This window comes from Sus scrofa, chromosome 2 (genome assembly GCF_000003025.6).
Source record: "Sus scrofa isolate TJ Tabasco breed Duroc chromosome 2, Sscrofa11.1, whole genome shotgun sequence".
Taxonomy (NCBI): domain Eukaryota; kingdom Metazoa; phylum Chordata; class Mammalia; order Artiodactyla; family Suidae; genus Sus; species Sus scrofa.
Genome location: NC_010444.4, coordinates 147,452,639 through 147,470,097, shown reverse-complemented (window position 1 = coordinate 147,470,097; position 17,459 = coordinate 147,452,639). Strand labels below are relative to the sequence as shown.

The window sequence follows — 17,459 nt, the reverse complement described above, 5'->3', positions numbered from 1 at the left end:
GCTGCTGGGCTACACCACAGCCACAGCCACGCGGGATCCTTAACCCACTGAGCAAGGCCAGGGATCGAACCCGCCACCTCATGGTTCCTAGTTGGATTCGTTTCCACTGCGCCATGACGGGAACTCCTGTAAGGTGGTATTTTAAAGCTTAGGTGAATATCCTGTTTATCGGCAAGCTTTGAGCAATGGTAGCATTCAGGGATCATCTTGCCAGTTACTACACTGGTAGTTGTAATAAGGTGAGTTCTTAATTTCATGATTTCTTCTGCATTTATTAAATATCATTCTTCTATAAAGAAGAGACCTCCCTTTTGCTCCCAATTTTTGTCTTTCATTATTCGTTTCAAACCACTGTCAACTGGAAGATTCTTTTTTTCATATATGCTGTAATCTATTAACATCGTGATGCTTTGACTGCTCATGTTTTCCCGAGTTACCAGTGGGAGCCCCATTTAAGCTAGTTCCTGTGTCCTTTTGCTATCTCCCCCCCTTTTTTTTCTTAATGGCATAAGAAGTTCCCAGCTCACCTTGTTATTTCCTATCCCAGAACAGGAATCAATATTTTTCTCCAAAGGAGCTTTCCTTTTTTTTTAAATGGATAATGTTAAGCAATCAAGATCTGGGTGTTTTATGTGCTCATTGCTACTAAGTTGTCATTTTTTTTTAAAGTCCTTTCCAGTGAGCAGAGCTAAGAAATACGTGTGTATGTAAAATTATATTTTTATCTAATACCACAATTCTTTCTTGCATTCTCCCTGTAAATATTTGTATCTTTCAGTGAGAACTCTGGTTCCCAAGAACCTCCATTTATTTACTCATTTGGTCCGTTAATTTCAGAATTGCCAATCCAGTGCTACTATTTTTTTTTTTTTTTTGTCTTTTTTAGGGCCGCTCCTGTGGCATATGGAGGTTCCCAGGCCAGGGGTCTAATCGGAGCTGTAGATGCCAGCCTACGCCCGAGCCACAGCAGCGTGGGATCCGAGCCGCATCTGTGACCTACACCACAGCTCACAGCAACGCTGGGTCGTTAACCCACTGAACGAGGCCAGGGATTGAACCTGCAACCCCATGGTTCCTAGTCAGATTCGTTAACCACTGCACCATGACAGGAACTCCCCCAGTGCTACTATCAATAACAAATTTACTAGAGTTCCCATTTCGGCTCAGTGGAAATGAACCCAACTAGTATCCATGAGGATGTGGGTTTGGTCCCTGGCCTCACTCAGTGTGTTAAGGATCTGGTGCTGCTGCGAGCTGCGGTGGAGGTCGCAGATGCAGCTTGGATCTGGCGTGGCTGTGGCTGTGGCAGTTCTTTGTGTCCTTACAGCATATCTCACTGCGTTCAGATGCTAACTTGATGAATTCCTTTTCATTTGTGATTTCAGTATAAAGTCATTTGTTTCTCTTATTCAATTTTATGAGTTGCTTTTTTCCTTTTATTTATTTTTGAGTAAAAATACTTAACACTGCTCAAAAGTTAAAACTACATCCATTCCAAGAATTTACTCTCTTGCACCACATTTCCTATACTCTATAGCTACCGCTTTTCGTTTCTAGATAATCTTGCCTTTATTTCTTTTTGCAAAAATAAGCCAATATTTTTATGTACTTTAATTCCTCCTTTCTCATGCACAAAGTAGATGTTATTTATAATTACTTTATACTTTGCTTTTTTAAGTTATAAAACTTTAATATTCATTTACTTATTTTTTCACTTTAGTTCACGGGAATCTATTTCCTTCTTCCTCTTTATCCTTTTCCTCCCTCCCGCCTCTGTTTGTCCTCTTCTCTCCTCTGTGTTATCCTACTGTGAAGGTGTATTATAATCTATGCAGCTAGTCTCCGGTGGATGGGCATTTAGATTGTTTCTAAGAGTTTGATATTTTATAGAATCTGTATAGAATTATATAGTAACTAGATATGTTGCTTTATACTTGTAGAGATCAATCTTAAGTGTAAATTTCTAGAAGTGAGCTTGTAGATCCAAGGGGAAATGCATATGTAGTTTTGATAACAGATAGCCTGGGCAAAAAAGCCTATTAGGTAGAGGGTACTGCGAAAGCTCTGAGGCAAGGGCATATGGCTGGTGTGCTGAAGGAGTAACACAGAGGTCACATGAAGAAAGGTGTAGAGGTGGCACGTGACCTGTCCAAGATCTACACGCCAGTGGCAGAGCTGGGTCCAGCCCTGGCCTCTGTATCTTGTCCTTGGCAGCACGCCTCAAAGAATGCACACGTGGGAAACGAATGTATTTGACCGAGGTTGGCGTTGTCAGGGTTGCTGGATCTGAGGAGGGGAATTTCTGTGGACTAGGGTCAGGTGAGACTTCACGCAGGAGGTGGGATGTGAAGGATGATTAGGACTAGGATCCCAGGAGCAGCTGGAGGGCACGGCGGTGTTCCTAGCTTTTAGAACTAGGTGTGGAGGAGGCTTGGAGGTGAGAGCAAATGTGTGTCTTGTTTGGGAGATCATGCCAGGAATGGAGGGCTTATCTTGGAGGAATGAGAGAGAGGTCGGTAAACTGGGTTTTAAAGATATCCTTGGATTCCAGGCAGAAATCTGAAGTTGATTTATTTACCTAGAGAGTCTGCAGATTTTTGAGGTGGGAGCGAGATGATACGCTCCTTTGTATCTTGTATAGTTTGTGGTAGTGGTGTCTGTTTTTTCCCTTGAAAAATTCATTCACATAGTCATTAAAATGACTATTTACTAGGTATCTGTGTAGCTGGCTCTGGCAGGTTCTCAAGGTTAGCTGATAACTTTGCTAAACTGTTTTCTTTCCTTAATATCTTCAAACGCAACTTCACATCTATATTAGAAAATACTCAGATGCCGGAATTCCTGTTGTGGTGCAGTGGAAATGAATCCGACTAGGAACCATAAGGTTCTGGGTTCCACCCCAGGCCTTGCTCAGTGGGTTGGGAATCCGGTGTTGCTGTGAGCTGTGGTGTAGTTTGCAGACGCGACTCGGATCTGGCCTTGCTGTGGCTGTGGGGTAGGCTAGCAGCTGTGGCTCCAATTTGCCCCCTAGCCTGGGAACCTCCACATGCTGAGGGCGTGGCCCTAAAAAGACAAAAAAAAAAAAAAAAAAAAAGAAAAAAGAAAAAAATACTCAGATGCCACCAAGATTTAAAGTATCAATTAAGTTTTCTAATTGCCCACTGCTATTCTTAGAGCTTAAGTGTTTTAAGGTTTGGGGGGGGGCACCCACACACACATGAAAAACAAAAAAATGGGATAAGTAGGACATGTCCCTTGTTCTTAATGGTTTAAGGAATGTGACAAAGGAGTACTTACTGCATATTCACTGTGGGAGAAAAGGTGGTAGTTTGTTGTACCCCTTGTTTTCCTTTCCTCGGTCTAGAGCTGTGCTGTCCAGTAACTTAGCCACTAACCTCATGGGTCTATAGCGGACTTGAAATGCGGGTGGTCTGAATTGAGGTGTGCTGTGAAAGTGTGGAATACACTTCAGATACCAAAGACTATGACAAAGAGGACATAAAATACCTCAGTAGTAATTTTCTTTTAGTTGATGATGTGCTGAAATAATATTTTGGATAAATTGCATTAAATATATTAAAGTTAATTTAATTGGTTTCTTTTTGCTCCTTTAGAACGTGGTATGAGAATATTTTAAAGTGCATAAGTGGCTTGCTGCACATTTTTATTGGACAGCGTGGTCTAGAGAGAATGAAATTTGGGTTAAACATTACTTCTTATTGTACCATATCAAGAGGTATGTAATATTAGTTTGTCCCACTCTTACTAATGTTACAATTTGTAATTTCCTAAATGCTTCATTTTAAAGATAGCTTGTGATCACTTCCAGAACATTTTGAGTGTCTATGGAACTCTCCAGAATTAAAGTCCATTCTTTCTTCTACAATAGAAATCTGCAAAGTGATGTTTTTGTCACCTTGGGAATGGTCTGTTCCCGATTTTTTTTACTTAATGCTTTTATTACCCTGATCTTTGCCTGAATAAATTACATTGGAGGCTGCAAAAATGGTGATTTTCTTTTTTTTGGTCTTTTTGCTATTTCTTGGGCTGCTCCCGCAGCATATGGAGGTTCCCAGGCTAGGGGTCGAATCAGAGCTGTAGCCACCGGCCTACGCCAGAGCCACAGCAACGTGGGATCCCAGCCATGTCTGCGACCTACACCACAGCTCACGGCAACGCTGGATCCTTAACCCACTGAGCAAGGGCAGGGACCAAACCCGCAACCTCATGGTTCCTAGTCGGATTCGTTAACCACTGCGCCACGACAGGAACTCCAAAAAAATGGTGATTTTCTAAAGCCACAATTGTTGCTGGGACGAACTTGGGTTTGTTTGCCTGCTCCTCAGCAAAGCCAATCTACTGACACTGGGTTGTGGTGAGAGAAAGTACAGCATTTATTTGTAGGGTTCCAAACAAGGCTAATGAACAGGCAGCTTGTGCTCAGAAGACCAGAACCCCCAGGTGGCTTTCCAGGAGGGTTTTTAAAGACAGCATTTGGGGTGAGGGTTACAGCTCATGGACTTTCTTCTGATTGGTTGGTGGTGAGGGACCAGGCTAATGTTTTGGGAATCTGAATCATCCGCCTTCTAGTTGCAGGCAGTCTGAGGACTGTGCGCCTGGGCTCAGCAAACATTACCAGGTTGAGGTCTTGGTTTCTGCAGAACAACTCAGATGTGTGACAGGTTGTTACGTATATCCCTTGAGGAGGAGCTAGGACTGTTGTATTGCTGAACTGTTTACTTTTCCTTTATTTTTGTTTTCTCTTGATTCCCTAATTTGCAGCTGCCTGGATCTGCTCTTTGGAACACGGGAGGCTTAGGAGACGAAAGCCTTTTTCTACAAATAAGAAACAGGGGACCTGTACTTGAGAGGGCTCTCTTCAATTTCAGTCTCCCCTTTTCTTTAATCCTTCTTAATCCTGAGAGGAAGAGAGACAGGACAAGAAAGAAGATAAAGTTTTGGATAGAGGGGTTAATCATAAACTCGACAGGGGAACTCTGTTTTAGGGGGACTGGGTTCCAATTACCATTTCTTTCCCATAAATAGTTGTTATTTTTCTATAAAGAAGAATGTTCCTTTTTCTTCTTTCTCTTCATTTATCTTCAGGTGAAAGAGCTGTATGGCTTGTGGATTGATGGGTCACTTCAGACAGTAGATGTCTGATTAGAAAAGTTGGGACAAATGAAATTTTAAAATACGGAATCAGGAGTCCTGTTGCAGCTTAGTGCATTAAGAATCCGATTAGCATCCATGAGGATTCCGGTTTGATCCCTGGCCTCACTCAGTGGGTTAAAGGATCTGGTATGGCTGTGAGCTTTGGTGTAGGTAGCAGATGTGGCTTGGGTCCAGCGTTGCTGTTGGTTGTGGCATAGGCCAGCAGCTGCAGCTCTGATTCAACCCCTAGCCCGGGAACCATTCTGTGCCATGGTTGTGGCCCTAAAAAGACAAAAAAAAAAAGAAAAAAAAATTAGAGAATCATCTTACATGTGCAATGGTTGCTTATTCTTCAGAGGAATCAATGTAAATGTTTTTGCAAAGCTAGTGGTCACTTCTTGATATTCTTACAAATTTGAATTTTCATGTAGAGCACATTTGTTCAACAGATTATTCAGTGCTTATTGTGTTTCAGACACTATTAAAGCAGTTGGAAGAGAGCGGTAAGTAGAGGAAGCATGGCTGTCCTTGTAGGAAGCATCCTTGCAGTTGAGACAGTGAGCGTTGCCCAGAAGCTTGTGCGGGAAGGCAATTACTTGTTATTATCAAGCTGTGTCTGGAGGATCTTGATTTGGGAGGTAGCATAGAGGATTTTGGTAACAACCTCACATAAATGCTTTGAAGTTCAGAGCCCAAAGCAGCCACTCTCTAGGGGTCTGATAAGAAGAATATATGGTATAGTTGGCAGTTTCCTCCTGTTATCTTTCTTTTTTGTTGTTGTTTTTTTTTTTGTCTTTTTGCTATTTCTTTGGGCCGCTCCCGCGGCATATGGAGGTTCCCAGGCTAGGGCTCGAATCGGAGCTGTAGCCACCGGCCTACACCAGAGCCACAGCAACGCGGGATCCGAGCCGCGTCTGCAACCTACACCACAGCTCACGGCAACGCCGGATCGTTAACCCACTGAGCAAGGGCAGGGACCGAACCCGCAACCTCATGGTTCCTAGTCGGATTCGTTAACCACTGCGCCACGACGGGAACTCCCCTGTTATCTTTCTAATGTAACATGTAAGTATGGGGGCAGACTCCTCCCCTCAATGTGCAGTTTGCTTTAAGTTTGGTCCTCTGGGGACATTTTCTCGTTGTTTCTGGTGTCCTTGTGTCTGTGAGGCGTGCTCTGAAGGTATACTTCACAGGCTCCTGAGACCCTGAAGACTCCGAGCAGTAGGGAGGCAGTCCGTAGCCAAGCTCCATTTGGTCCCTAGATTTCATATGGGCTCTGCAGGGAAGCAGCAGTACCACTTTGCTGGCGTGCTCAATGAAGTCCATGGAAAAGTAGATTTCTAGGCATCCTAAAAGTCTTCGAGGCTTGGGACAGCTCAGCGCAGCTCCGACTTTAGGAAACCACCTTTCATTAGGTGGTTTCACCGATGGTATCTGGGCTGAAAGGCCTTTCTTTCTGTCTCTGCTCTCAGGTTATTTGTGGGATGCATGTCTGCTTGCTGAATTGGACCAGCAGCCTTGGGGAGGACGAGAGGCTCCTACTGCTGAGCAACGAGGCTGGTGGAGATCTGCAGCCTCTTCAGTCCCCTCAGAAAAGTCAGGGGACACTTACCTAGATAACTGTTTGCTGGAGTTGTCTCTTAACGGGATTTTTACACCGAAGAGAAGTTTTCTTTTCGCTTAACTTACAGCATATCTTCAGTAGCATCTCCCTTAGACGAGTCGAAGTGGCCGTGGCCCCAGTTAGGTGTGTGCATGTCCTTAAGGAACTGCGATGTGTGTCGGTTACGCTTGTGACCTCAGATTCCAGAGTATCAAGGCAACGGTCTGGTGATGTTTCACTTGGGACCAAACCTCAGTTTGGGATCCGCTTATCGTCAGAGGGGAGAGAAAATCCCAAGTGACAAAGAAACCCCTGTTACCTATGAGTTGGTTTGGAAATTGCTTCTCTAGGTTTCCGGAGGACGTTTCCTTTCTCAGCACAGGCTCTCCTCTGTTGCTTTCGCTCATGTCCCCTGAAGACGAACATTTGGTTTCCAACTTGAGGTATGGAGTAGGGTGCTTCCCACCCCCACCCTGCGCCCCGCTTTTGCTCTTTGGTTGGAATATCCAATCAGTCTCTTTATAAGGAGTCAGGAAGAGGAAAACTGGGCTCAGGAAGAAAGTAGATGCTCTCTTCTCCCATGTGTACTTGAAACGGGGGCAACTGTTAGTTCCTTCTGGCCTTGCTTGGCTGGTGTAAAAAGAAGAGCTGACTTGGGTGAAAGGGTGTCTCTTTATTCTTCACTTGAAATGTTGAACTCTGACAAGTGTCATTTTATTTCTGGTGGCTGCCGATAATGTCTCCCCTTTTTGAAATAAAAACGCAAGGGTTTTGGCTTCAGTTAAGAGTCTGAAATAATCAAAGAGGCCTCAGCGGAAGACAAAAAGAACTCTTAGGGCTGCAGGTTTGATTAAGGAAGAGAGTGACTTAAAACCCCCCGGGCGGAAGCACTGAGTGTGTGGGGACGTGCAGGGGGAGTGTGTTAAGCTGCTAGAAGAGGTGAAGGTTAGAGTGAGACTGAACAGGAGGCACCTCTGTATCTCATGCATCTCCCAATACTGTCGCTCTGTAGGAGGAAGCCAGCCTCCTTCCTCCCACCAGTTGACGCCTCTGCTTCTGTCTTTTGGGTTGTGATCCTCTTGGTTTGCCTGGGACTGTCCTGATTTTAGCGCTGGAAATTTTCCATCTTGGGAAAATCCTTTGTCCAGAGCAAACTGGGAAGAATGTCACCCTGACTGAATTGTAACATATTTGAGTAGCACATGTGACAACTGAGAAACCCCCCCCAAGCTCCTTCCTCTGTTCTTTATTTCTCAGAAGAAGGTACAGGATGCCCTGGCATATTTAACAGATTCTCAAGTTAAATAATAATAGCTGCTGTCAACTGCGTGCCTACTCTATGCCAAGTATATGATCTTGCTTAATCCTCAGGGCAGCTGAGGAGGTAGGATATTTTAAATCCAATTTTGTGGAAGAGGTGACTGAAGCTGAGGATTGGGACAAGTTGTGTTTTCCAAGGTCAAACAACTAGAATGCAGCTGAGCCACATTTGAACTTCAGGGGGCCTCAGTCTAAGCTCTACCCTGTTTTCACTGAATGAAGAACTTGCTGAATTTGTTGGTAAGTGGATAGCTGCCCTGGCTGAGAAACTGTGACCATCAGCTTCACCCACTGCTTCCAAATCATTCCTGTTAATGGCTGTATAAGATTCTGCCTGTCTAGGGGAATAGACAGAGCTAAAAGCTATGCTGGAAGCTGCAGTAGCCACTTTAGTCTTAAACCTGTAGCAGCCCCTGAATAGTTACTCAGTTCTTTTTTTTTTTTTTCCCAGAAATCTTTTTTTTTTTTTTTGTCTTTTGTCCTTTTTTTTGTTATTCAGTTCTTAAAGGAACTAGAAAGTGCCTGGCACATGGCAGGTACGCAGTGAAGGGTAACTTCTTATTTTAATTTCAATACATGAACTATATAATTTTGAACTGAAATTTTTAGTCAATTCAATCATTTTATCAATTCAAATATTTTGATATGAAAATCATCAAAGATTTATCAGAGGATTAAGGAAGGAAAACAAAACAGTTCTTGAGTTCAAAGTTAGGTAAACACACAGAAAACTGTTTCTTACCAGGGAAAAGCTATCCTCTAAGTTATTTGATTGGGAATAGGTAGAGGACAGGCTTCTTTGCCATAATGTGAAGTGTTACAGAGATAATGCTGAGATAGAAGCAGAAGATCCTAATCTAGGGATCCAAGCTATAAGTGCATTTTGGGGGAAATCTAATCTAGGGGCTCAGCCCTAAGAAATTCCTTTACCGAAATCATTGGAAGATCTTTGTGTAATAATGGAAGTCCCAGCCGGGAGAGATCACGTTGAGAGGTAAATGCCTTGGGTGGTGTGGAGAGTGTAGGAAATTTTTAGGCTACTCTCAGTAAAAACTCCTGATGGTTTCATGTAATCGCTTCATACCTGAGAGTTGTGCCTTTAATAGAGAATGAAACACAGTTAAGGTCACATAATTTATAGTTAGTTTTGAAGAGAATTCAAATATAGCAGAAGAGATAACGTAAATTCACTTTAAGCTAATAACGCAAATGTTATGCACCCACTAGGTTTCAAGGAATGAGCTGGACTCTGGGGATACAGGGAGAAGCAGCATGTGCCCCCTGACCTCAAGGAGTTCACATGGAAGTAGAGGAGACAAGAGAAATAGAGAGGTAGTCTCTTCAGGGCCAATTTGAAATCTTGATAGGTGGCTTAGTCTGCTCAGACTTCCCTAACAAATACCATAGACAGAGTAGTTTGAAGAACAGATATTTATATTTTCTCACGGTTCTGGAGGCTGGAGTCCAAGGTCAAGGTGCCAGCATGGTTGGGTTCTGGTGAGGACTCTTCCTGACTCTGGCTGTGTGCTTGCATGGCCTTTCCTCTTCTTCTAAGGCCAACAGTCTTACGGGATGGGGATCCCACCTCTATTCCGTGTTTAATCTTAATTTCCTCCTCAAAGCACTGTCTGTAAATACAGTCACACTGGGGACTAAATCTCCAAAATGTGAATTTGGGGGGACACAATTCAGTCCGTAACAGGAGGCCCTAGCCCACATCATAGTAAATGTAATAAAATGTACACATACCATGGAAGTTCCCGTTGTGGCGCAGTGGTTAATGAATCTGACCAGGAACTATGAGGTTGCGGGTTCGATCTGTGGCCTTGCTCAGTGGGTTAAGGATCCGGCGTTGCTGTGAGCTGTGGTGTAGGTTGCTGACGCGGCTCGGATCCTGCGTTGCTGTGGCTCTGGCGTAGGCCGGTGGCTACAGCTCCCATTAGACTCCTAGCCTGGGAACCTCCGTATGCTGCAGTAGCGGCCCTAGAAAAAGGGCAAAAAAAAAAAAAAAAGAAAAGTACACGTACCATATGCTATATCCTTATTTTTTTCTGTAGAATAAGTGAAAGGTTTTTTTTAAAAAATAATTTTGCTTTGAAATTATTCGGCTGTGAGCAATTAGTTTGATTTATGATTGGCTGATGCATCTCAGCAATCATTCATTCCTGGGATTTGTTTTTTGGCAAGATGAGAGAATTATAAATTGTTTTCAAATGTTAAGAAAAAAATGTGTGAACTCCAATTTTGGCAATGAATAAGATAGATAAAATGCTAGATTTTTGCATTTAATTGAGCATTAACTTATTTCTACTTTGGATGGTTTGTGTGTGTGTGTGTCTTTTTGTCTTTTTAGAGCTGCACCTGCGGCATGTGGAGGTTCCCAGGCTAGGGGTCGAATTGGAGCTATAGCCACTGGTCTACACCACAGCCACAGCGCCAGATCCATAACCCACTGAGTGAGGCCAGGGATCCAACCTGCGTCTTCATGAATAGTAGTCAGGGTCGTTAACCACTGAGCCACGACAGGAACTCCACTTTGTAATATATATATTTTTTTTTTTTTCTTTTTTTTTTCCCCTTGGTCTTTTTGGTCTTTTTGCCATTTCTTGGGCCACTCCTGCAGCATATGGAGGGTCCCAGGCTAAGGGTCCAATCAGAGCTGTAGCCACCGGCCTATGCCAGAGCCACAGCAACGCGGAATCCGAGCCGCGTCTGCATCCTACACCACAGCTCACAGCAATGCTGGATCCTTAATCCACTGAGCAAGGCCAGGGATCAAACCTGCAACCTCATGGTTCCTAGTCAGATTCGTTAACCATTGAGCCATGATGGGAACTCCAGTTTTTATATTTTGTAGCCAGTACTTTTCTCGGGTCTGAAACACTTTTGTAGGCTCTTGAAAATCTTGGTAGACCCTAAGCATTGTCAAATACCAAATGGGTAAGAGGATGGGATGTCTCAGCTCCAATTCACACTTCTAGACAGGGGCTTCCACCTCTAACTGCTCTTCCAGGTTCAGGTGCAGCCCTTAAGCTGTTGGCTGGGAGGCTCCTGGTGCCATGTTGTCTGTGTTCCAAGCATCCTCTTCCCTTCCAGCTCCTTTCCTTGCCGTCTGTCACAGTGGCATCACCGCTTTGCAGTAGGGAAGCTGTTGTGGGATTACTTGGGTACTTGGTTACCAACACTGATTTTTTTTTTTTTTTTTGTCTTTTTGCTATTTCTTTGGGCCTATGGAGGTCCCCAGGCTAGGGGTCTAATCGGAGCTGTAGCCGCTGGCCTACGCCAGAGCCACAGCAACGCAGGATCCGAGCCGCATCTGCAACCTACACCACAGCCCACGGCAACGCCGGATCGTTAACCCACTGAGCAAGGGCAGGGACCGAACCCGCAACCTCATGGTTCCTAGTCGGATTCGTTAACCACTGCGCCATGATGGGAACTCCCCAACACTGATTTCTATGCCTCATCCCTGGTGAAGCTTGGCAATTTGTTTTTTATTTTGTTGTTTTTGTCTTTTTTCTTCCCTTCCTCTTTTATGTTTCTTGTGATTTGGTGACTTTATTGATTGGTTTGTTTGTTTATTAGCATGCAGCAGCTTGATATGAGCTCTCAATTCCCAGACCAGGGATTGAACCTGGGCTGCAATGGTGAAAGTGCTGAATCCCAGCCACTAGACCACTGGAGAACTCCTTTGATGACTTTTTTTTTGGCCACTCCCATGGCATGTGGAATTTCCTGGGCTGGGCATCCAATCCAGTTTGGAGCTGTGACCTACACGACAGTTGTAGCTACACTGTACCTTCTTCCCTTTTTTTCCCCCTTTTTTGGCTGTCCTGTGATAGGTGGAGTTTCTGGATCAAAGATCACATCTGAGCCACAGTTGTGACCTATGCTGAAGTTACAGCCATGCTGGATACTTAACCCACTGTGCCAGCTGAGGATTGAACCTGTGGCCCAGGACTTCAGAGATGCCTCTGATCCCGTTGCACCACACTGGAAACTCCAGTGCCAGATCTTCTTAACCCACTGTGCTGAGCCAGGGGTCAAAATGGTGCCTCTACAGAGATAAGCTGGATCATAAACCCTTGTGCCACAGTGGGAACTCCTTGATGACAATCTTTTTTTTTTTTTTTTTTTTTTTTTGTCTTTTTTGTCTTTTGTCTTTTGTTGTTGTTGTTGTCGTTGCTATTTCTTGGGCCGCTCCCGCGGCATATGGAGGTTCCCAGGCTAGGGGCTGAATCGGAGCTGGAGCCACCAGCCTACGCCAGAGCCACAGCGACGCAGGATCCGAGCCGTGTCTGCAACCTACACCACAGCTCACGGCAACGCCGGATCGTTAACCCACTGAGCAAGGGCAGGGACCGAACCCGCAACCTCATGGTTCCTAGTCGGATTCGTTAACCACTGCGCCACGACGGGAACTCCGATGATGACAATCTTTAGTATTGTACTTGGATTCCTTTTTTTTGTGTATGTAGATTTTTGGTTTGTGGTTACCATGAGGTTTTGATATAGCAGCCTTTATACACACACACACATATACATATATATATATACATACTCACACACATATATACATATCTATGTGTATGTATTTACACACACACAGAATTGTGTTAAGTTGCTGGTTTCTTAGTTTCGAGTGCATTTCCGATATCCTGCGTCTGTGCTCTCCATGACTGCTTGTTTGGCTATCACATTTGTGTGTGCACGATTTCCTACCTATAATTGCCTTTACCAGTGAGCTTTCCCGTTTGTAATTTTCTTGTTTCTAGTTGTGGCCTTTTCTTTTCCACCTAGAGAAGTTCCTTTAGCATTTGTTGTAAAGCTGCTTTGGAGGTGCTGAATTCGCCTAGCCTTTGCCTGTCTATAAAGCTTTCGATTGCTCCATTGAATCTGAATGAGCGCCTTGCTGGGTAGAGTATTCCTGGTTGTTGTAGGTTTTTCCCTACTCCCTTCTGGTCTGCAGAGTTTCTGCTGAAAAATCAGCTGATAACCTAGTGGGGACTGTGTATGTTTTTTCTTCTCCTTTGTTGCTTTTAATATTTTCTCTCTGTCTTTATTTTTGTCAGTTTGATTATTATGTGTCTTGGTGTGTTCCTCCCTGGCTTTATCCTGCACAGGGCTCTCCGAGCTTCCTGGACTTGGGTGACTATTGCCTTTCCCATCTTGGGGAAGTTTTCAGCTATTTTCTCTTCAAATATTTCCTTAGGCCCTTTTTCTCTTCTCCTTCTGGGACCCCTATAATGCAAATATTGGGGCATTTAATGTTGTCCCAGACGTCTCTTAAACTGTCCTCATTTCTTTTCATTCTTTTTTCTTTATTCTGTTCCATGGCAGTGATTTCTACTATTCTCTTTTCCAGCTCACTTATCCATTCTTCTGCCTCATTTATTCTACTATTGATGTCTTCTAGTGTATTTTTCATTTCAGTTATTGTATTGTTCAACTCTGTTCTTTAAATCTTCTAGCTCTGTGTTACACATTTCTTGTATCTTACCAGTCTGTGCTTCCATTTTTTTCTGAGATCTTGGATTGTCTTTATTATCATTACTCTGAAGTCATTTTTTTTTTTTTTTTTAGGGCCACTCCTGCAGCATATGGAAATTCCTGCGCTAGGGCCACAGCCACAGCCACAGCAATGCCAGATCCAAGCCACAACTGTGACCTATACCACAGCTCACAGCAATGCAGGATCCTTAACCCCCTGAGTGGGGCCAGGGATTGAATCAGTGTCCTCATGGATTTCGGTCAGGTTTGTTCCTGCTAAGCCACAAGGGAAACTCCCTGAATTCTTTTTAAGGTAGATTGCCTGTCTCCACTTCGCTTAGTTGTTCTTCTGGGATTTTATCTTGTTTCTTCATCTGGAACATATTTCCTCTGCTGTCTCATTTCATCTGACTTTCTGGGTATGTGTTCTCCTTTCTACAGGCTGCAGGGTTGTAGTTCCTCTTGCCTCAGATGTCTGCCCCTTGGTGGGTGAGATTGGTTTATGGGCTTTTGTAGGCTCCCTGGTGGGTGGAGCTGGGTTTGGTCCCTCTGGTGAGCAGGGCCATGTCAAGGTGTGTGTTTCAAGGTCTCTGTGGGCTCAGGAAGCTGTGTTCTCACCCTGTTGGTTGTTTGGTCTGAGACGTTCCAACACTGGAGCCTACAGAGTGTTAGGTGAGGCCAGGTCTTGATGTCGAAATGGCAGCCTTCAGGAGAACTCATGCCATCAGTCCCCTTATTCCCACAGTGAGCTGCCCCACCCCCGTCTCCCTAGGAGATCCTCCAAGACTAGCAGGTAGATCTGCCCCACGAAGTCACTGCTGCTTCCCTGGGCCCCAGTGCACATGAGGCCTTGTGTGTGCCTCCAGAAGAGCTCCTGTTTCCCCAGTGCCATGGGGCTCCTGCCCTCAAGCCCCACTGGCCTTCAAAGCCAAATGCTCCAGGGGCTCCATCTGATGCTCGACTACAGGCTGGGGCACCTGACTGACCAGGGACTCACAGCTCTCACTCCTGTGGGAAAACCTCTGTGACAGAATTATTTTCCAGTTTGTGGGCCACCCACCTAATGGGTATGAAACTTGATTGTATTGTGAATGTGCCCCTCCTAGTGTCTTGTTGTGGCTCCTTCTTTGTCTTTGGATGTAGAATATCTTTTTGGTAGGTTCCAGACTTTTTTGTTGATGGCTATTCAGCAGTTAGTTGTGATTTTGGTGTTTTTGTGAGAGATGAACTCGAGTCCCTCTACTCCACCATCCTGTCTCCTCCTATTTGAGAATTTGTGTTTTTAAGAAGCTAATCTGCCGTCAAACTTGGGAAGGTGTGGACTTGGGCAGTATTGGTGAATGAAGGAGTATGGATCTTAGCACTAAGAACAGAGCACCCCATATTATGATAACATGTAATCCCATTGTATTTATTGTCCCAAACCAGAGATTCTCAAAGGGCTCCCACGCTGTTTCTGAGATGCCCCCAGAGTGTTTCCTTAAGGATACTCAGGAGTGGTCTTCTCTGGCCTCTAGGTTTTGTATCCTGGATGCTGGACTTTGGTGATTCTTACTCTAACAACAGCTGTTACAGGAAGAGACTCTTCTGTCTCTTGTTTATTTTCTCTTGTATGAGATAGGCTCCTAATTCTTCATAACACACCAGGGATCAGATGCGAACTCTTAATGAAGCTTGCTAAAAGAGAAGCACAAAACAGAACAGCTACTACTGTGTGTAGGCCCACTCTGGGGCCCCTCTGTCCCACTCTGGACCTGTGCTTTCCCTAAAGCCAGATCACAGCAAACCCTTCACTAGAGGACTCACTCCAGGGATCCCCAGGATAGGAGTTCAGGCAGAGGTAATTTTCAACCCCAGAAAGAGAAGGAAGTTTTTCTCCCTCACTTTTGAAGCCCGTCCCCGGGGCCTGCATTTCTGTTTCAGAACGGGTAAGTAGAATATCTATGCCCTTCAGGGAAAAATCAAATGAAAGTTGTGCTTTGTGTCTGCACTAGGACAATCATACTGGTAGTTGGATATTAAGACGTATTCTAAAGCCTGGGCTGTTCACTTATATAATACTGCCTGTTCAACTTCAGTAGCCTCGTCCAGACTTAGATCTGCCTGCTCAATTCAATCCCTTAGCTGTCGTTTCAACAAAGGTTCAAAATCCATGGGGAATAGCCTGATTCAAGATCACCTTGTTACACATGCTCTGGGCACAGTAAACTAATTATATGTCCTTCAGTGGATGTGACAGCCCTGTGAAGTAGTCTTTTCATCTTAGATCTGAATAAACGCAGCAGCGAGATTAAGCTACTTAACCAAGGTCAAGCATCCAGGAAGTGGCATGCTCCGGTTTGAACCACAGCCTCTTGCTTCCAAATTTGTAAGCGTAACTATTAGGAAACACTAAAAAACACTGGAGAAGTAGCCTGGACATTAGGTTTGAGTGACAGGACCTGGAATAATAATGTCATTAACAGAAATGGGGCACAAAAATCAGAGGAGAAGTTACGATGGAGGAGTAAGGAGATGGTGAGGTCAACTTGGGCTATGGTGTAAGAACCACGTGGCATCACTGGGTCCCTATCTCTTTATCAGTCTGTGCTGGCTGCATGATTATCCTTCTGAATCCTCTTCTTTGCTTCCAAGTTAATCACCATTCTTGACTCCCTAGGAGCCATGCCTCAGCCCAGGCTGTGGTGAAGCAGCCTGTCCGGGGAGCCAGTGGCAGGACCACAATCACAGCAGTTGTCCAGACTGGCGGAGACTGGAGCACCGGCCTCTTCAGTGTCTGCAGAGATAGGAGAATTTGTATGTTTTCCTCTTCCTTTAAGTTCTCTTTTGCCATTTTCTTTCCTAAGACATCACTGGGTAGAAAAGCTACATCAGGCACAAGGACAGAAATTAAATGGTTTCAAAATAACTAGACTGGGAGTTCCCATTGTGGTGCAGCGGAAACAAATCTGACTAGTGTCCATGAGGATGTGGGTTTGATCTCTGGCTTTGCTCAGTGGATTGGGGGATCTGGCATTGCTGTGGCTGTGGAGTAGGCTGGTAGCTAAAGCTCCGATTCTACCCCTAGCCTGGGAACTTAAATATGCTGTGGGTGCAGCCCTAAAAAGCAAAAATAAAAAAACAAAAACAAACCCCCAGAAAGAAACAAACAAATGAAACAAAACAAAGAAGCCTGATCCTTCAGTGATTTAAAAGCACTCAATGGCAAGAAGAATCTTGCTTTTCAGGGATGTGGATGTTTTTATAGAATAAGTGGTGACTTCAAAGATTTTTTCTAATGCCAAGATCCACCGTAGGCAAAGATGCCCAGCACGGGCTCCCTTGGCACCTGGTGGGAGTATAAATTGGTACCAGCTTCCTGGAGAATGGTTAGTAATATGCATAAAAAGAACCTCAAGTGTTATGTAGCTTTTGACCCAGTAATTACGTGTGTAGGCATTTAGTCTGAGGAAATGAATCATGTACAAATATCAGCAGCAACATTAAATTTTGCAGCACTGGTTATTATAGCAACAGTTTGGAACAACCTAACGTTCAGTGGAGGCATCTATACAATGAATTATTATACAGTCATGAAAAGTCATGCTGTGGAGTAATACTTACTGGGATGCAAATATGTTCTAGATATATTTTGAAGTTAAAGAAGCAGATGTGGGGGTTCCTGTTGTGGCGCAGTGGAAACGAATCCAACGAGGAACCGTGAGGTTGCGGGTTTCGATCCCTGGCCTCGCTCCGTGGGTTAAGGATCCAGCGTTGCCATGAGCTGTGGTGTAGGTTGCAGACATGGCTCGGATCCTGCATGGCTGTGCCTGTGGCGTAGGCCGATGGCTGTAGCTCCAGTTAGACCCTTAGCCTGGGAACCTCCATATGGTGCAGGTGCGGCCCCAGAAAA

The 17,459-nt window shown here is 44.4% G+C and overlaps 1 protein-coding gene across 1 annotated transcript in view; it reads left to right on the top strand.

Annotated features, from left to right (window-relative positions):
* The window catches only part of PLAC8L1 (PLAC8 like 1), a 28,013-nt gene continuing 16,644 nt past the window's right edge, over positions 6,091-17,459 (top strand). The window contains exons 1-2 of the mRNA XM_003124067.4: positions 6,091-7,200; positions 16,227-16,363. Of these exons, the coding sequence (XP_003124115.1) occupies positions 7,079-7,200; positions 16,227-16,363 (259 nt within the window). The 5' untranslated portion in view covers positions 6,091-7,078. The remainder of the gene's footprint in view (positions 7,201-16,226; positions 16,364-17,459) is intronic.